Consider the following 20,632-nt stretch of genomic DNA (forward strand, 5'->3'; position numbering starts at 1 on the left):
TCAGTTTTTTTTTCTATTCCTTCCCCTCAATCTTCTTGCTTCACTGACCACGTTGGATGCCATACCCTCGCTCCCAACTCTGACAAGCCTGAAGCACACACTGTTCCTGATGCTTCACATCACAACAAGAATTACATTGATCCCATATTAAGGGCAGAATCTTATGCTGCTCCTGGATGTGGGGAACTTGCTTACATGAAAGGAAATAAATTGGGTTCCCACCATTTGGGATGCAAGTTTGAAATTATCAAAATTTGTAAGAAAATAAACCGAAAGATATGGGAGCAGTATTAGGCCATTCAACCCGTTGACTCTGGTCCACAATTTGATTATGGACAATATGTGTCTCAATCTCATTCTTCTGCATTCTCCCAGTAACACTTATCCCCATCCCAATCAAGAACGTATCAATCTCTTGTCTGAAATGCATTCAATGACCTGGCCTCCACAGCCCTCTGCAGCAATGAGTTCCACAGATTCGCCACCGTCGAGCTGAAGAAATTCCCCCTCATCTCAGGCCTAAAGAGTCATCTGTTCGCTCTGAGGCTGTACTTTCTGGTCCTAGTCCTACTAGTGGAAACACCTTGTCCATGTCCAGTCTATCCAGGTCTCTCAGTATTCTGTAGGTTTCAATCCGATCCCCCTGTCCCCTCTTCCTTTGAAACTCCATACAATACAGAGTCCTCAACTGCTCCTCATATTTCTGGAATTATTCTTGTAAACCTCCTCTGCACCCATATGTCTTTCCTTAGGCAAGGCACACAAACTTGCTCACAATATTCCAAATGCGGTCTGACCAGAGCCTTCTACAGCCTCAGCATGACATCCTTGCTCTTGTAATCTAGCCCTCTTGAAACGAATGCTAACATTGCCTTTGTCTTCCTAACTCCCAAAGGAACCTGCAGATTAACACTAAGAGAATCCTGAACTAAGACTCCCAAATCCCTTTGTGCTTCAGATTCCTGAAGCCTTTCCCCTATTGGCCGAAAGAGCTTTCCAATGGCAGACACCCTTTTACATGCGTTTGCACATCCCCAGGTCTGCTCCCACCAATGAGAAAGCAATATGAGCCTTCCAGTTCCCCACTGCATGTAAGAGGCGTGCAGCAGATGAGGTACCTTACTTGCTGGACTTTGGTCCTGATGAAGGGCTTTTGCCCGAAACGTCGATTTTGCCTGTCCTCGGATGCTGCCTGAATTGCTGTGCTCTTCCAGCACCACTGATCCAGAATTTGGATTGAGTAGTGCCTGCCTTGGCCTCCTTGCGGAGTGTTTTCTATGCTGTGTGTATGTAAGGTTGACTGCCAGTAGTATAAGTTGCATGGGCACAGCAGATCATCAAGGGAGGGAGACTGGAGCTTCCACAGCTGGTCACCAATCTCCTCATCCCTCCAGAACATCCTCACGTTTCTATCCCACATTCTCAACCCACCTTCACAACTCCATGTATTCCTGTCCCTCAGAGAACCCCTTCTGGTTGATCAGCCCAACTCATTTACCTTCAACATGCTGGACAATCGTTTAAGCACAATTGGATAGATTTCCTTGACAACCCCATCCTGATATCGGGAAGTGTCCCGTCATGTCAGAGATCTGAGCCCTGTTGTAACACTGGGGTGGGTCCATCAATCTGCTGGAACACAGTCTTTGACCCGAGGTTATTAATCCAAACCTCTCAGGCCATTTTTGCCACACTGACTTCTTATTGTGAATAAACGTGCTTTTGCTGCTTAACAGAAATTACTTCTCCTTTAATTGTACTTTGTGGAGCTTTTAAGCATTTTCTTTGGTGTTAATGACCATGGCGATATGCTCTCGATGTCCTACTTGAGTTCACAAGTTGTTTTTTTTCTGTGCCCAGTTGCCTACAGGAATTTTACACTGCTATCTTTAAACTCAATCAGTGGGGTCTCCAATCAATCTGACCCAGGGCAGCAAAGTCCGTATGTTGCACAGCAGCACCTCTCAGTGTACGACTGTGATGATGGAAAGAATCTGGACCTTTCCAAGACCTTGCTGTACTATGTGGTTGGCTCCAATAGCACGTGCCACTCTCTGGTCGTCTGTGACAAGCCACTGCACTCCAACACAACCTACAGGTGAGCTTTAGCCTGAATGTAACCGAGGTGTTTTCAGTGGAGCAGGGTTGACTTGCTTCAGGCATGAATTTCCAGAAACCTATAAATGTGCCCAGCATATTCTTTTCAAAACAGAGTGGGATCATATCCTCTGAAGTGTTAGGATGACTCAACAGGATCAATCTTGGTTCCATGTCTCAAGTGGAATATCAGACAGATGCACATTAACTGACTCAGAATAGGCCTGGTCCAAATATTACACACCATGTTGCTTATGGGTTCAGAAAATAAGCTTGCATTTCTGTAGTGCCATTCACAACCCGTAAAGATCCCTAAAGCCAATTATAAGTACTTTCTGAACTGCTGTTCCTGTTGTAATGCTAAAACACAGCAAATAATAACAATGTAAATGACCACTTACTCTCTTTTTAATGGTATTGATGAAGAAATAAATATTAAAAGAAGACAATAACTCTCCACGATTTTTTTCTCACTAGGATCTATTTATTTCCTGATGAAGGGCTTTTGCCCGAAACGTCGATTTCGCTGCTCCTTGGATGCTGCCTGAACTGCTGTGCTCTTCCAGCACCACTAATCCAGAATCTTTTTATTTCCATGTTAGAGGATATGCAGGGCTTTTGTTGCATGACACATTCAAGGTGGCACCTGCAACAGTCCTGCACTCTGAAGTGTCACCTTCAGTGATGTCTCTTTGGCTGGCTTGCTGAGAGGCGATCTAAACTGGCAATGCAATTCCTGATGACGCAATATTTCATCAGTAGAAAATGTCCAACATTTGTGGGAGATATGCTGCAGAAGAAAGTAAATAACAAAAATTGTAATGAAATATTCAGTTATGCATATCCTTACATGGATTAGTTAGTTACACACATCTGTCACGTACCATTCCCCTCAAATAATTGGATTAACAGATCAATTTTCATGGAGATCACTAACAGTTAAATGGATGACGTTGTAATTATATTGTTCAGCACTGAATCTACAGGTTCCGATATGAAAAGAAGCACCCGGATATGAGATATCCGAGGCATCGTTGGATGTAATGCAAAAGAGACTATGAAAGGGAAGAAATTGGGGGGAAGCAGGAACAAAAACTCCTCTGACTAAGAAAAGATACTTTGTGAAAAATGTAATTTTGCTTCAACTTTGGATGGGATTTTGAGAAAGTATACTGACTTGGATTTTGTCCTCCCCAGGATCAAGTATCTTCTGGTTGATCAACACAGAGGCGAGATTATGAGCAGCAATTGGTCAGATAAATTCCACACCAAACAAGGTGGGTTGGGTTAGCAACCAATCAACCGTGAAGATGTGAACCATACATCTCTAGTTCCAGGAAGGAATGATAGAAAGACTTGCATTGTCATCTCACAATCTAGTACCTGAACTCTTTCCAAAATAGAGACATTATTGATTGTAATGGAACATGATTACAGGGGCAAATGTGTTCTTAGAATTACACTACATTGTATAACAGCTTGGATGTAATGTAAGAGCTCAGTTTTCCACTCCCTCATTTGCTATGATATCTGTAGTTATGTCTGACTTTAGCCATTTGGGCAGAGACAGACCATGTTGATTTCTTTATCCTTTCCCCAGCTGCTGTGGATTTGAACCCAGATCTGCAGGGGATAAGCCTGACCGCCTGGATTATGAGTCCAGTGACATTGCCACCAGAACACCATCTCCCCTAACAATTGAGAATGTTGAAACGGAGCCGCGTAGGCCTTTGCTAATTGAGATGTTCATCATCGTTATTATTCAGGAAAATCTTCTCACTTTTCCCATGAGTAGTTTTATTGCAGATTAGGATGTTAGCAGAAAACACAAGAGACACGGATTGATGTTGAACATCAAGGGAGTAATCGTAAGGAAAATTGATGCAATCTCAAGGGCAGTTGACAAGATTTTTCGATGAGAACCATGATACTGTGTGCACTTGAAAGAGCAAATCTGAGGGTACAATCCGATGACCTATCTGGCAGGACACAGGGCAGAATCTTCCCTGTGGCACGATTGTTGGTGAGGGCTAATTAAAACCATGTTCCAGCAGTGGGCCAGGTTTTTGCTGTGGAAGGACCATGCCAAGCAGGAGAGTACTGTGCAGGGCCTACTTGCAGGCTTCCTAGGCCTTGAGTGCGTGTCATGCAGGGATCAGTCACCACTGTCCTGGTGGAACTGCTGGTCCCTGGTAGCTGACTTGAAACTCTGGGACTCTTGATCTCCGAGGAAGGCCTGGAATTGGCCCATCAAATCCAATGTTCCAAACTCTAACTAGGGCATGTGAGGCTCTGGCAAATCTTCAGCTGGGGCGAGACCCCCACTCCAAGGCCCCACTTCTAACTATAAGGTTCTGCTTGTACCCGTCCATCAAATGTACAGTGGGTTGGGTTTTTGAGGAGATGACAAGCGAAGTCGAAGTGGCTAGAAAAAGAACGGAGGGGGAGCAAGCGGAGGACAGCCCTGGAGCAGGTCAGCCAATGGCCATCTTGAGCAGCAAAAAATACAAGCTGCCATTCAATCCCGTTCCCATCCAGTTTACCCTGTCTGGGGAAAGATGTGTTTTGTATCAGCTTTTCTTCCTTCCTTCACCAGAATCCATCCACTATACCGTTCAGGTTCACACATCTGAGAGTTACCATGTGACTTGGGTAACAGAGAGCTCTTGGCATCTCTTGAGCCCAGTCTCATGGTGCCTCACAGCCTTCGCAAAGGCATACAGCATTGAACAGACCCTTCAGCCAACTCATCTGCACCAACCAGACATCCCAATCTGACCTTATACCATTTGCCAGCATTTGGCCCATATTCCTCGGAACCCTTCCTACTCATATACCCATCCAGATGCCTTTTAAATGCTGTAATTGTATCCGCCTCCACTTCCTCTGGCAGCTCATTCCATTCACGCGCCACCCTCTGCATGAAAAAGTTACCCCTCAGCTCCTTTTTAAATCTTGCCCCTCTCACCTTAAATCTATGCCCTCTAGTTTTGGACTCCCCCACCCGAGGAAAAAGTCCTTGGCTGTCACTATCCTTGCCCCTCATGATTTTATAAACCTTTATAAGGTCAGCCCTCAGCCTCCAATTCTCCGGGGACAATAACCCCAGCCTCTTCAGCCTCTCCCTAAATCCGGTGACATCCTTGTAAGTCCTTTCTGCACCCTTTCAATTATCACAAGGTCCTTCCAATGGAAGGATGACCAGAACCAAATACTGTATTCTTAAAGTATTTAGAGGAGATGAGGGTTTAAAAAAAAAGGAAGGGTTATAACAAAGGGAATAGAAAAGGGGCAAATCCGATTTGGATAAATATATCATATCTTATAAACTGTAATCCTGAATTCACAATATTCCTTAATTAGATGACAGCTTGAAATGATTTGTGTTGTCACTATAATGTTTCAGTTTCCAAGATAGTTTGTGAATAAATACAACTTCGTGCATCATTTTTATCATCGTAATGTGACATCTAATAGAATGGGGATGCATTTGCTTCATTGACATCACTCCCTGTCCCCTCCCTGGGTCTAACACTCTCCTGAGGAATGTGTGGGAAGTAGGGGTTTGGTCTCTATAGATGGTGACAGCCATAGATGCCAGAATCAAATAACACTGAACCACAGGAAGGTAAACACAAATTCCCTTGACTGAGCAAAGGCACTGGCTATGTGAGTGTAATTAATTTGCAGTATCATGCTGTGTTCTGACTGTTGTATTCTGTCTCACATCAGCCATCCCGTATCAGATGCTTGAGGAGGATTGGCACCGCTCAGCAGGAATGATTATCATCACAGTCCTATCAATGGTTTTCCTCAGTCTCCTATTACTTGGCCTTCTGTTTGTCTGGTGCTACAGGAGGAAGAGGTAAGTAGTGAGGAATTGAGTGCATCCAGTCACCTGGGTACCAAAGGATACAAGCTTTGTGCAGAATCACTGATCTGGGTGTTGCTGCATAAATGTAATTGTCTTTCTGCAGTTCATCTATCTTCTGTCCATTAGTTTTGCAAGGATTTGTATCAGAGCTTCAGCAGGAGGTCAGTGTGCTGTCTCATTATTGTCCAGGGAAAAGATCCTTCACAGTGTTTCACACAATGGGACACATTTTCTAGTTTCTAGCAAATACAAAGTTTCAAAACCAAAAAAAATCCAAAGGAAATGTTAACTGTGGCACTAGAGTGGTGAATGTAATAATTCAGATAAATGCAAGGTGCTGCATTTTGGGAAAGCAAATCTCAGCAGGACTTATACACTTAATGGTGTGCTCGTGAGGAGTGTTGCTGAATAAAGAGACCTTGGAGTGCAGGTTCATAGCTCCTTGAAAGTGGAGTCGCAGGTAGATAGGATAGTGAAGAAGGTGTTTGGTATGCTTTCCTTTATTGGTCAAGCAAGCACCAATATAAAATAGAATGAAAAGATCTAACCTCATAGAACATGAAAAGGGCCAGTCATTCAAACAATTATTTTAAAATTAATTCCCTAGCAATTAACAGGACAAGGTCACTTCTCATTTTACAGACATGAAGTGTAGACCAGATGTCTTCATTCAGCACAAATCCTCCATTATTTTATATTTAGACTCATTGGCTAGAGAGGTTATAGTTGGGGCTTATGTTGAGACACAAGTTGTCTTTAAAAAATTACCTTTATATAATGCCTTTCATTACCTCAGACTGCCAAAGTGCTTTAAAGCCAATTAAGTACTGTTGAATAGTAGTCACGGTTGTACATAAATTTCAGCCCTAAGATCTATAATACAGAAGTAGAGAGACAGAAAACATACTAAAGACAACATAAACCAATAGAACATAGAACATAGAATAATACAGCACAGAACAGGCCCTTCGTCCCACGTTGTTGTGCCGAACATTTGTCCTAGCTTAAGCACCCATCCATGTACCTATCCAATTGCCGCTTAATGGTCACCAAAGATTCTGACTCTACCACTCCCACAGGCAGTGCATTCCATGCCCCCACCACTCTCTGGGTAAAGAACCCACCCCTGACATCTCTCCTATACCTTCCACCCTTCACCTTAAATTTATGTCCCCTTGTAACACTCTGTTGTACCCGGGGAAAACGTTTCTGACTGTCTACTCTATCTATTCCTCTGATTATCTTATAAACCTCTATCAAGTCACCCCTCATCCTTCGCCGTTCCACCGAGAAAAGGCCTAGCACTCTCAACCTATCCTCGTATGACTTATTTTCCATTCCAGGCAACATCCTGGTAAATCTTTTCTGCACCCTCTCCAAAGCTTCCACATCTTTCCTAAAATGAGGCGACCAGAACTGCACACAGTACTCCAAATGTGGCCTAACCAAGGTCCTGTACAGCTGCAACATCACTTCACGACTCTTGAATTCAATCCCTCTGCTAATGAACGCTAATACACCATAGGCCTTCTTACAAGCTCTATCCACCTGAGTGGCAACTTTCAAAGAGCTATGAACATCCCTCTGCTCCTCCACCTTACTAAGAACTCCGACTTCACTTCCGCCCAGCTCCCACCACTCTGCTGCAAAAAGACCGTTGGCGTCGAGGTAAGTTCTTAAATAACAATCACTTACCTTCCCGACCGGCTTTGCGCTCCGACTTCACTTCCGCCCAGCACCCGTTGTGGATAAAGTTAGATCATAGAATCCTTACAGTATGGAAGCAGGCCATTTGGCCCATTGAGTCCACACTGACCCTCTGTAGATCATCCCACCCAGACCCATCCCCCTAGTCTATCCCTGTAACCCTGCATTTTACCATGGCTAATCCACCTAGCCTGCACACCCCTGGACACTATGGGCAAATTTAGCTTGGCCAGTTCACCTAACATGCAAGACTTTGGACTGGGGGTGGGGGGGGAAACCCAAGCACCCAGAGGAATCCCACGGAGACAGACCAGAGGAATCCCACGGAGTCAGAGGGTGAATCCCACGGAGTCACAGTCGTCTGACGGTGGAATCCACCCAGGTCCAAGGCACTGTGAGACAGCAATGCTAATCACTTCGTGACCATGCCAAGATCCAGAGAGATCCTGAATTCAGAATGCAGGATGAAAATCAACTTTGTAAATGTTGGAATTTTCAGGGAGAATAAATTATACATACGAAATAGAGCAGAAATAAGCCATTCTGCCCCTTCAGCGTCCCCTGCCATTTAATAAGATCATGGCTGATCTGTTGGTGTTTTGAGTTCCACAAACTCTGGGCTGAGAAGTGGCAGATGGAGTTTCGTTTAGATAAATGTGAGGGGCTACATTTTGGAAAAACAATCAGAGCAGGACTTATACACTTAATGGGAAGGTCCAGGAGAGTGTTGCTGAACAAAGAGACATTGGAGTGCAGGTTCATAGTTCCTTGGAAGTAGAGTCACAGGTAGATAGGATAGTGAAGAAGGTGTTTGGTATGCTTTTCTTTATTGCTCAGAGCATTGAGTACAGGAGTTGGGAGGTCATGTTGCAACTGCACAAGACATTGGTTAGGCTGCGTTTGGAATATTGCGTGTAATTCTGGTCTCCTACCTATTGGAAGGATGTTGTGAAACTTGAAAGGGTTCAGAAAAGATTCACAAGAATGTTGCCAGGGTTGGAGAGTTTGCGCTATAGGTTGAGGTTGAATAGGCTGGGGCTGTTTTCCCTGGAGCATCAGAGGCTGAGGGATGACCTTATAGAGGTTTATAAAGTCAAGAGGGGCATGGATAGGGTGAACAGACAAGGTCTTTTTCCTGGAGTCAGGGAGTCCAAAACTAGAGGATTTAGGGTGAGAGGGGAAAAACTTAAAAGGGACCTAACGGGCAACTTTTTCACACAGAGGGTGGTGTGTGTATGGAATGAGCTGCCAGAGGAAGTGGTAGAGGCTGGTACAATTACAGCATTTAAAAGACATCTAGATGGGTATATGAATAGGAAGAATTTAAAGGGATATGGGCCAAGTGCTGGCAAATGGGATGAGATTAGGTTAGGACATCTGGTCAGCATGGACGAGTTGGACTAAAGAGTCTGTTTCCATGCTGTACATCTCTATGATCTAACCAGAAAAGACTAACAACTAACTAATAACTGAGACGTTATACTCATCAGGGAAGACTGAACAGGCTGTGACTCTTTTGTTGAGAAAAGGAAGGATTAGGGGCTGACCCGGAGGTCATTAATATAATAAACGTTTGATAGATTAGTTGTAGAGGAGGTGTCTCTGCTTGTACAGGAGTTCCAAACTAAAGGATAAAAATATAAGACATCAACTAAGGAACTCAGCAGGGCTTTCTTCCCCAGCAACTGTTCAGACTGTTACGTTTGCTACCAGATACAGTAATTCAGCTGAATGGCAGAGTTACATCGAGGGGGAAGCTGGATGGGTACATGAGGGGGTAAAAAAAAGACTTGAAGAATATGTTGCAAGGACTCGATGAAGTAGGATGGGAGCAGGTGTGTATGGAGCAAAAACACCAATGGGAGTGAATGACCTCTTTCTCTGTGTAACCAACATAGGCATTTTAAGGATGGGACATCTTTGACTAATTTAGTGAAACATCTCCTGAGGAAGTAGCATTTGTGAATAAAAGAAATGTGATGATTTTTTTAGTATCATTTGAGGAAGTGCCACCTGATAGTCTTGTTATAGTGTTAAGGAGAATATAACTTTCTGGTTCAGGATTTGACCAAGAATAGGAATTGGAGTGGAACATTAAAGACACCAGTGAGAGGCGCTTTCCCCCAACAGTCTCTGCTAGGAGGTATTTTGTTTTCTCCACGTCCCTAAGCACAAGAAGGGCAAAGCCACAGGATGTTATCAGGAAGCAATTCTTCAAACAAGGGAGTAATGGATATCCAGAGCTCACTGCCTCCAAAATTAGATTAATGTAATTGAGGTTCAATTAATAATAGAAGTTGACAGATTTTGGCTATTAAGGATATTAAGGGACATGAACCAAGACCAGTAAATAGTGGTAAGATATTCAGGTATTATTTTATCAGGGAATCTGCTGTTGTTCTGTGGCCCTGTAAACATTTTTCAGTAATTATTGATAGTTCTAAAGGTGGGGTCCGGGCAAATTGTGAAGTATAATTCGACATGGATGCCTGAACAGATTTGCTCCCAGGTTCCTGAAGCGATACAGAGAAATAAGGCAGAGTAGTGGTTAAGTAAATGATTGATAAAGGGAGGTGTAACCAAAATATGAAGATTGTTTAAATGTGGAAAGACAGAGCTATCTAGTGGTATAGCCACTGGTATAAAAGACCAGTGGGAATCTGGGTTTTATCTGTCTAATGTCGAATGTTGTATTGAATTAGTATGTGGGCATCAGTTAAGCATACGACTACTTGTGTATAATTCTGAACACCCTTTAGTTACTGGGCCCATAGAGCAGGATCAGTCAAGACTCAAACGGATCTGGCGAGAAATCAGAGTTTATTTATTAACCAAAAATGACATAATTGTGGCATTTTGCACTGAAACAGGAGAAGTTAAGAGTGTATAAATGGATTATTCAAAACTATAAAAGGTTTCACAGGGTAACTAATGAAGGATTGTTCCTACTATGTTGAAAAGGAATAATTTAACAAGATATGTGGAGAGAGAAACAAAAAAAATCATCAAAAAAATCATGGTGGCACAGTGGTTAGCACTGCTGCCTCACAGCGACAGAGACCCGGGTTCAATTCCCACCTCAGGCAACTGTCCGTGTGGAGTTTGCACATTCTCCCTGTGTCTGTGTGGGTTTCCTCCGGGTGCTCCGGTTTCCTCCCACAGTCCAAAGATGTGCAGGTTAGGTGAATTGGCCATGCTAAATTGCCCATAGTGTTAGGTGAAATGTAGGGGAATGGGTCTGGGTGGGTTGCTCTTCAGAGGCTCAGTGTGGACTTGTTGGGCCGAAGGGCCTGTTTCCACGCTGTAAGTAATTTAATCTAATAACGGACTAAATATAGCCTCAACCTGTGCATTCACTCCTTTGATTTATATTCCAAAACATTTATGATTTGCAGTTTTCATCTCTCTTTTATAATTTAAATCCAACGCAGGACTGGAATGATGAAGAATAATTGGATGGGCTATGATACACACTTTAAAAAGGACAAGTGCAAGAAGAATATTCTGACAGCAATGCTTGAAGGACAGCAAAATGAGAAAGTTAACAACACTCTGTTCTTTATTCAACCCGAGGACCAACGCTCTAATGAGGACAATACCTCTAGATCCTGGAACATTCCAGAATACCACAGGTACTTGCTTTTTAAGTTTAATAACAAACACTTTGTGTTGGAAAAGTCAATTCTTCCTTTATTTTCTGTTGCTGTGATTGGCCATACGTCGGGCTAACAGGAAATCATGAGGGAGGGACAAGGTAAGTTGCTTTTGCAAGGAGCCAGGAAGGACAAGACAGGCTGGATACCCTCCTACTGTGCTGTAACTGTTTTATGATTCTATGGTTGTCTTGCGGAGGCAGGTTGAACTAAAACATTCAAGAGGGCATTTGGTTATCGATCTTTGGATAGAAATAACATGCAAGGATATGTGGGAAAAGCAGGATATATGCTCTAGGTAAGGATGTCCATTTGAAGAGCAGACACTATAGGTCGAATGGCCTTCTTCAGTGCCGTAACCATTCTGTGATTCATCAGGAATGAGGTCTGATGACTGTAGCCCAGTAATGAACCATATCAAACACATCCTGGGTGACAAATAGGAGGCTAGAAGCACCCAGCGCCAGGCAGCATCAGGAAGTAGAGAAGTCTATCTTTCGGGTCGAGACCCTTCATCAGGACAGTAAAACGAACTGTCTCGTTCCAAAACATTGACTTCTCCACCTCCTGATGCTGCCTGGCTTGCCAGGTGCTTCCAGCCTCCTGTTTGTCTACTTTGGATTCCAGCATCTGCAGTTTTTTTTTGGTCTCTAACATCCTGGGTGACAATATAAAAGTTGCCATTTTTTTAATGTAGACTGCTTAGTTTGGGCTCCTGTGGACTTAGGAATACTGTGGATGGGGAATCTCAACTGCTCCCGAAATTCAGCAACCCTAATTTTCACCCAGTAGGCTGGAATTGGATTGTGACTGACTCTAGGTTCAGGTTATGAGTCCAGGTGCTGCTGAAGAAGCTTTGGCCAGTTGCTAACATGAGGCCTGGAGTCCATTGGTGCTGCAGGCATGAGGTTGGAAGGAGTGGCTGTTCCTGCTGGTCTTCAAATAATGTTGAGCTTGTTGCCGTCTGTCCCATTCTCCTGCAGTGAGGGAAACTTTAGCAACTTGTTCCTGTCCTTTCAGCTCATCTCACAGTTGAGCTGACTGGGGCCAAGTGCATCTGAGCTGAAGGTAACAGTAAGGTCCCTGGTGTGCTGCAGTTAGGGGCAATAAGTGTAAGCCATCCAGCTCAGTGAAAAACTGGGCATGAAAGTGGACGAGTTCTAAGCAGCAATAGTGCTTTCATGGGCAAGCCATGAGCTGAGCAGATTACACCCATAGTTACTTCCATTGGAAACTGCAGGGCAAAGTATTTTCCCAGTCAACAAAACCATTTTTTTAAACAAATGAAGGTAAACTTTTTAAACATTAAACAATGTAAAGATATTTTGAAGTGTTTATGATTCTTTCACAGCATCTATGGGCAGAGGGGGCCATCTATTGCCCATGGACTGCGTTCTGATCATCTCCTGTTCAGTTCTGCCTCCACACCCTCGGACACAAGCCGATCTGTGCAGAAGAGGTACATGCCATAATCTCCTATACATACTGAAGAGTCTCTGTGGCTTTCATTTAGATTCTAGTCAGTCAGTATAGTGTCAGGCAACAGTATCAAGGGAGCTTTACTTTCCAGTTACTTATGGTTTAAAAGAGTAGAGGTAACTTTACTTTCATCTTAACAGAGTAGAGTAAGCTTTACTTTCAGGTTTCCTTCCAATTAACTTTTAGTTTGAAAGAATAGAGATGGTTTTACCACTTGTTTAAGAGTAGAGGAAGCATTACACTCCACCTAACCCAGCGCTGTACCTGTCCTGGGAGTGTTTGATGAGGATAATGCAGACAGAACTTTACATAGAACAATATAGTGCAGAACAGGCCCTTCGGCCCTCGATGTTGCACCGACCTGTGTACATTCAGATTAAAAGATTAGAGAGAGCTTTACTCTGTATTTAACCCCGTGCTGCCCCTGTCCCAGGGTTGTTTGATGCGGACACTATTGAAGGAGCTTTACTGTCTAATTATTTTTAATTTAAAAGAGTAGAGGGATCTTTAATTTCAGTTCATTAAAACGGTAGAGAGAGTTTTACTCTGAATCTGACCCCGTGCTGTCCCAGTCTCAGAAATGTTTGATGGGGTCAATGATGAGAGAGCTTTACTTTCAGCTTAAAAGAATAAAGGCATTTTTACTTTCTGGGTAAGAGACGAGAGGGGATTTGAGTCTCCGGTCGGGAAGTTGCAATAGTTGGTCGGTGCTCAGGGACTGGGGAGCCGAGAAGTCAGTCTAACTGAAAACCTCTTGTGCCAGTATTCCTTCGTGATACCATTGACACTACCTTCCACACCTTTTGTGGTCAAATAGAGGGCACGGTCATGGTGAATACTTTGATATTAACCAGAAAATAGCTGCTGCCCATGGAAATGTATACCAACGAGGGTTAGTGCTTTAAGAAAAGGAAGGGGGAAAAAAAATCAACGCCTTTCAAAATAAAGCTATTCAACATTAGGTGGCTTTCATTCACAGCAATACGTAGGAAATACCTTTCAGATGAAATCAAGGTCATGTCTAATCTCTCAATGGGACCCCAGGGTGCAATGAGTGAAGAATAGGGTAATTCTTCTCAGCGACGGAGACAATACTTATCCTTTAAAAGTCAATATCCATAAAAAGCAGAGGGTCAGTTTGTTATCACATTGCTTTTTGTAAGGTCTTCTATGAGTAAGTTAGTGGCCATGTTTCCCACACTGACCAGGCTACGCGGAGGGGTCTTGGGATATTCTGTGGTTGTGAACAGTGCAACATAAACGCACATCTTTATTTCTTTGTTTTTTTTTGTTTTAGTTTCTTTCTGAAGCCACCGAGAACATGTGGGTTTGGGTAGGCTGAGATGTTAAAACTTTACACCCAAGTTCTGAGTTGCCTCGAATCCACATATGTCCAGGTTTTCTAGAAGTCAGGATTGAAGGCAGGTCAGTAATCCTCTCCCAAGAAGGGTGGTTGGTCGTTGAAACATTTCCAATGACTGGCAGTCACTGATTCAGCCGGTTTAATCCCAGTGACTGCACTTCTCAGTTTATGTTTCTGGAGGGAGGCAAGCACAGATTTCGAGCAAAACCTCCCGAATCCAGCTTCTGGGTGTGGATCTGTAAGAGTCCTCCCCACTCTCAGCTACAGGCTCCTGACTCAGGCAGATGACCCTGTGCTGCAGGCCTCCATGTGGTTATCAGAGCTCTGAGCATACAAGGGTTCAAGCGCACTTGCACAGTGGCTGGAGCGGGGAAGGTTTGAGTGACCAAACTTAAAGAGACACAGGAGGGACGTGAATGGATGTGGAGGGGTACAGAAGACATAGGGAGGATATGGAAGTATGGAGTTGGGATTGGTGGTGGTGGTGGAGGGGCTGTGGTCAGAGAGGTGATGCTTAAGGCTTCTCGCACTCATCTACCAAATTGGGCCAATGACCCATCGGATAGAGGTGGGCCTTCTACAATGCATTCATCCACCCCTCTACCTGCTTTAGCTCTGGTTCTGAAGACAGCTGTCCAAAATCCTCCCCTTTTTTGCATGGACAGAGGCAACCCTAACTCTAGCTTGTCCGCCAATTCCAAACGCTTTGCCTCGCTCCTTTCTGTAAAACTCCCAAAGTGACTTCTTCCACCCCCCAGGAGACTCTTAGTGGCTGAAAGAGCCATCACTGTACAAGCACACCTTGTTTAAACCAATCATGTTCAACACACAAAATGTTGAGTCCAATAATCCTAAACCCAACCCGGAATTAGAGATTTTGATTCTGACAAGAGTTTGTTATGGATCAGACCAAACTCCGCTCAAAGTATATTAAGAAGGTAGTCCAGACCCTAATGTTACAGTGTTGTGTTCCAGAATAATTCGATTGGTCAAACTACCAGGCTTGAAGTAAAATTCATACCAGGCTTGAATATGAGATTTTGTTCATATGCTATAATTAAAATACAGCCAACATAAGAAGAAAAGAATTGACTTATCTGTAATTCTTTTGCTTCACAAAATTATATATGCATTAACTATTAATTAACTGGTCCAGTATGGTAACATCCCATAGACACACCCTTGGCAAAGGCAAATTCACTAAAATAGATTGTCTCACATGCAATTCTCACAGCAGGAAGAGAACCCCAGCTTTTAGCTGTAACAGAGAGAGGAATAAGAGCTTCCACATCCAGCTTCAAGACCCCAACCACTGAAATCTAAAACCGAAAATCCTGGTTCTGTGGGAGCTTGACCCCACCCATTCAGGCTGCTTCTATTTTTCCAACTTTAAAAGAAGACCCAAAGCTTCAGAAGCTATTTATTTTATTGGCTTGGAACAGGGTGCTCAGGACCTCTGTCTCAACCTGTCTCTGTTTTTAAAAAAAGAACAGAATAGGCCCCTAAGAGCCATGGTATTGTCACAATGGGCAGTGCACTCAAGGTGGGTCATGACATTCCCACTTCAGAGAAAAAAGTGCACTGCCCTCTGCTGCCCATTAAGCACATTGTATACTTCGCATTTTGCTGTGGTGAATAATAATCTTAGAGAAAGGAATTTAGGGCTGAATCTTACTGTATTTTGCCAAATTGTCATTCAGTTTCATGGAGTATTTCGTTTTGCAAGGTTGAACTAGTTTTATTACTCTATTGCCCAAAGCACATCCCATTAACAAAGTCACCATTGTCTTACCAGGCCATATGGCTGTTCTCTCATTAGAGAGGTGGTTTAACCTGTCTTGGGCAAGGGGTGAGATTGAGAAGGAGAGTCCTTCATGGGAACCATCAGACTCAGATCTCTAGAGTGGGACTCGAATCCACAACCTTCAAGGTTCAGAACTAAATTATCACTGAGCCACAGTGAATACTTAACCAGGATTCTCATTATACTTAAATGATGCACTGACCACACACCTCAATATATGATGCTCTGTGTGCTTTTGTGTTACTGTACATCACAGTTTAAATAACTGAGCCTTCTATGTATTTTGCTGAATTCTGTTCCAGTGGCTTAGTTCATGCTGGATGTGTACAGAATCGATTGATTCAATCTGGATCGTTACTGACTGGATCAACGCAGACTCAATCGGCTCAGTCTGGAGCAAGTCAGACTCAATGGACAGCAAATGGGTTGGTTCACACTGGTTTGGCGCACACTGTGTTAGCGCCTGGATGTATTCAAACTGGATTCATGCAGAATAGATCAGTACAGGCGGGATCGGCACAAATGGCATCAGTACAGAAGGGATCAGCAGGATCTGGAGTAGTACAGGATGGATTGCTTCTGACTAGATTGACACAGCAAACTGGCACTGGTACGGCCAAGTCTGCCTACAGGTAGGTCACTAATGCAACAGTTACTTGTCACTTTGGTAAAACGTAATGTTTTAACTTGAGTTCTGGTGAAAGGCTGCTTCCAATGAGTACTAAGTCACGCAAAGCTGAAGACTGTCAGTTTCAAACTAACCCCAGCCTTTCCCAAGATGACTGATCTTATTCGGGGTGCCTTCTGAGGGTGCTCCTGTTGACCTGTTGCCTGGGGACCATAAATACCAGTTATCGTCCGAGCAAGACAACTCCTGAAACGCGTGGATGTCAGGTGAGGGCGAGAACATGAGAATGCCCCCCACAGCCAAAGAGCTTACCAATGTGCATCCAGTCGACTGGAAATTTTGGACATAGTCCAAGTAATATCAGCTGGCACCTCTGAAGCCAGGAGGCACAGTCATTAATATCCCAATCTCTAACCTTTCCAACACACCGTCAGATACCCATTACATGGTAGAATCTTACAGGTTGGAAGGAGACCATTCAGCCCAGCTTTAGAGGACTATCCAATTTGTCCCACTCTTCCCAGCTGCTCTAATTTATTTTTCCTTTTGAAGTATTTGTCCCATTCATTTTGAAAGTGACCATTGAATGTACCTCCACCGCCCTCGAGACAGCACAATCCACTATGAAAAGTAACTTATCATCTCCCGACCCTGACATTAGCTCCCTGAAAAAAGAGTGTGTGTGTGTGTGTTTCAGACCCGTCCTCAGTGATACTCTATACCTCCCAATATCCATCTCTGCACCAAAGGTGTGAACAGCCATTCGTAACAACTGTTAAGGTAGAAGACACAGGCAGGAAGGATCACGGAGGATGGCTCATTCAGTGAGTTACTAATCCTGTGAGGACGTCTCTTAATTTTCGACATCTCTATTAAATCACCCTTTTACCTGCCATCAATAGGAACCAACTCTGGCTTCTGCAGTCTCTGCACAAAACTGACATTCCTTGTCCCAGGCACCATTCTGGTAAATTATTCCCTGCCCTTCCCAATGTCACGGATAGTTTTGTATTTCTAAGATGGCAATGGATTGTAGCTAATGGAGGAGGCAGCCAGAGATTACCCTCAGTGAGGCAAATGGGCCCCTTGTGAATCTGCTCATCATGCAACTAATCAGCTGAAGCTAACAGTGATAACATGAGAAGTACGCTTAGGGGTTGTATGTGTCCTTGACAGCAATGCTCCAGTTCATTTCTACAGAAAGCTAACATTTGACTAATTTATTTTGGCTTGTTTTGGCTATGTGGGCGGCACGGTGGCACAGTGGTTAGCACTGCTGCCTCACAGCGCCTGAGACCCGGGTTCAATTCCCGCCTCAGGCGACTGACTGTGTGGAGTTTGCATGTTCTCCCCGTGTCTGCGTGGGTTTCCTCCGGGTGCTCCGGTTTCCTCCCACAGTCCAAAGATGTGCAGGGTCAGGTGAATTGGCCATGCTAAATTGCCCGTAGTGTTAGGTAAGGGGTAAATGTAGGGGTATGGGTGGGTTCGCTTCGGCGGGTCGGTGTGGACTTGTTGGGCCGAAGGGCCTGTTTCCACACTGTAATGTAATCTAATCTAATCTAATCTAATCTAATGTAATCTAATCTAATCTAATCTTGTTGCACCTTCATTTTAACATTTGCTGAACAAAAGAAAGAGGAGTGAATCATTTTGCCCTTTTGGGTTTAAGAACATAGAGCATAGAACATTACAGCAGAGTACAGGCCCTTCGGCCCTGGATGTTGTGCTGACCTTTTATCCTACTCTAAGATCAAATTAATTTACATACCCTTTACTTTACTATCATCTATGTGCTTATCCATGAGTCGCTTAATTCTCCCTAACGTATCTGACTCTACTACCACTGCTGGCAGTGTATTCCACATACCCACCACTCTCTGTGTGTAAAGAACCAACTTCTGACATCTCCCCTAAACCTTCCTCCAATCACCTTAAAATTATGCTCCCCCTTGTGACAGCCATTTCTGCCTGGGGGAAAAGTCTCTGGCTATCCACTCTATCTATGCCTCTCATCATCTTGTACACCTCTATCAAGTCACCTCTCATTCTTCTTCCCTCCAATGAGAAAAGCACTATCTCCCTTAAACTTTCTTCATAAGATATGCTCTCCAGTCCAGGCAGCATCCCTGGTAAATCTCCTCTGCAGCCTTTTGAAAGCTTCCACATCCTTCCTATAATGAGGTGACCAGAACTGAACACAATAGTCCAAATGTGGTCTAACCAGGGCTCTATAGAACTGCTGCTTCCTTCTCGAGTGGAACAACTCCCAGGGTGCTCTCAATGAAAACCTTTATTGGTCTCTCATCCCAAAAATATATTACCTCCTTTATGTTTCCCACAAATATGCTAAATTCACACTTTGCCGCATTTTATTTTACCTTCCATATCCTTGCCTGCACACCCAACTTAAGATCATCCATATCTCTGTTGTCTCTATGTCTTCTTCAACACTTAGTTTCACCCTCACCCTAAATTAGACAGAAAATAGCAGCAGTAGGCCACTCAGCCCTTCAGCAGTCCTGAAGAAGGGTTAAACCCAAAACATCAACTTCTGTCCCTCCTGATGCTGCCTGGCTTGCTGTGTTCTCCCAGCCTCCGGCCTATCTATTCAGCCCTTTGAGCCTGCTTTACCATTCAGTATGATCATGGCTGATCATCCAACACCCTGTTCCTGCTTTCCCTTTAGCCCTAAGAACTATATCGAACTCCTCCTTGTAAACTTTCAATGTTTTAGTTTCAACAGCTTTCCAGGACAAAGAATTCTGTGACATTCAATTCCCCCCATTTGATTTATTAACATTAAATATAAATAACTAAGGCCAGAATACTGATCCTGGCAGGCATACCCTGTCAATTTGAAAATGCTCTGTTTATTTATCTTCTGTTCACTAAACAGTTCTCCATCTATGCTAATATCTTCTTCGTCTTACGTTCTCTGCTCTAATGCAAGCCCAGCCACAACACTATGTCCTTAATCCAAGGCCGAGAGGCAGATCCTGAACCCATCCCAGCCAGGATGGGGATCAAACCACATGCTGCCAAATCCACACCAGCCATCCAATCAACTAAGCAACCAGATTCCCAAAGAGTCCGAGTTGCTATGGCAACATAGACATTTGCACACACGCTGTAGTTTAGAATTATGAATAGCAATGGTAAAGGCTCTCATTGCCATGTCAGTAGTCAAGCCCTCCCCTGCTCTGACTACCTGATGCTGAAGATTAGATGGTTCTCCAAGTTGACGCTTAACCTGTTTGGCTGTATTGAAACACACCTTTATCTGCCATCAACAAATCCTGGAGTGGGATTCAAACCCCTGACTTGGCACAGGGATGCTCCCCACTGCACCACAGGACATCATTATGTTAATATATTACTCCTTAACCACATACATTAGTTCACATTTTTTGGAATCACTTCACGTGCAGTGTTTTTCCAAATACTGCCGGAAAATCTCAGTATGCCACATCCCCCTTTTTGATCCTGCTAGTTACATTCTCTGAACTGCTTAGCCAAACACCATTTTCTTTTGTAAATGTATGTTGATTCTACTTGGTCATATTTTGGTGTTTTAATTGCCCTGCTAGCATATCCCTAGTAATGGATTTTGATCTTTAGCCTACTATGATGTTAGACTAGCTAGCCTTCCTTGGGTTCATTTGCTATTTTGTAATCTGTGGAACGTCTTCTCGAATCTAAGTAATTCTGGACAGCTACCACAAGTAGCTTTGGCAACTAGCATTGGGGAGAATCCAAAGGGTTTTTACAAATATATTAAGGACAAAAGGGTAACGAGGGAGAGAATAGGGCACCTCAAAGATCAGCAAGGTGGCCTTTGTGTGGAGCCGCAGAAAATAGGGGAGATACTAAATGAGTATTTTGCATCAGTATTTACTGTGGAAAAGGATATGGAAGATATAGACTGTAGGGAAATAGATAGTGACATCTTGCAAAATGTCCAGATTACAGAGGAAGCAGTGCTGGATGTCTTGAAACGGTTAAAGGTGGATAAATCCCCAGGACCTGA

The 20,632-nt window shown here is 43.6% G+C and overlaps 1 protein-coding gene across 1 annotated transcript in view; it reads left to right on the forward strand.

Annotated features, from left to right (window-relative positions):
• LOC122559483 overlaps positions 1–20,632 on the forward strand; it is a 203,261-nt gene that overhangs the window by 160,364 nt on the left and 22,265 nt on the right. The window contains exons 16-21 of the mRNA XM_043708985.1: positions 1,861–2,098; positions 3,295–3,374; positions 5,830–5,962; positions 11,110–11,310; positions 12,683–12,790; positions 16,280–16,609. Coding sequence (XP_043564920.1) covers positions 1,861–2,098; positions 3,295–3,374; positions 5,830–5,962; positions 11,110–11,310; positions 12,683–12,790; positions 16,280–16,609 — 1,090 coding nt within the window. The remainder of the gene's footprint in view (positions 1–1,860; positions 2,099–3,294; positions 3,375–5,829; positions 5,963–11,109; positions 11,311–12,682; positions 12,791–16,279; positions 16,610–20,632) is intronic.

This window comes from Chiloscyllium plagiosum, chromosome 19 (genome assembly GCF_004010195.1).
Source record: "Chiloscyllium plagiosum isolate BGI_BamShark_2017 chromosome 19, ASM401019v2, whole genome shotgun sequence".
NCBI lineage: Eukaryota > Metazoa > Chordata > Chondrichthyes > Orectolobiformes > Hemiscylliidae > Chiloscyllium > Chiloscyllium plagiosum.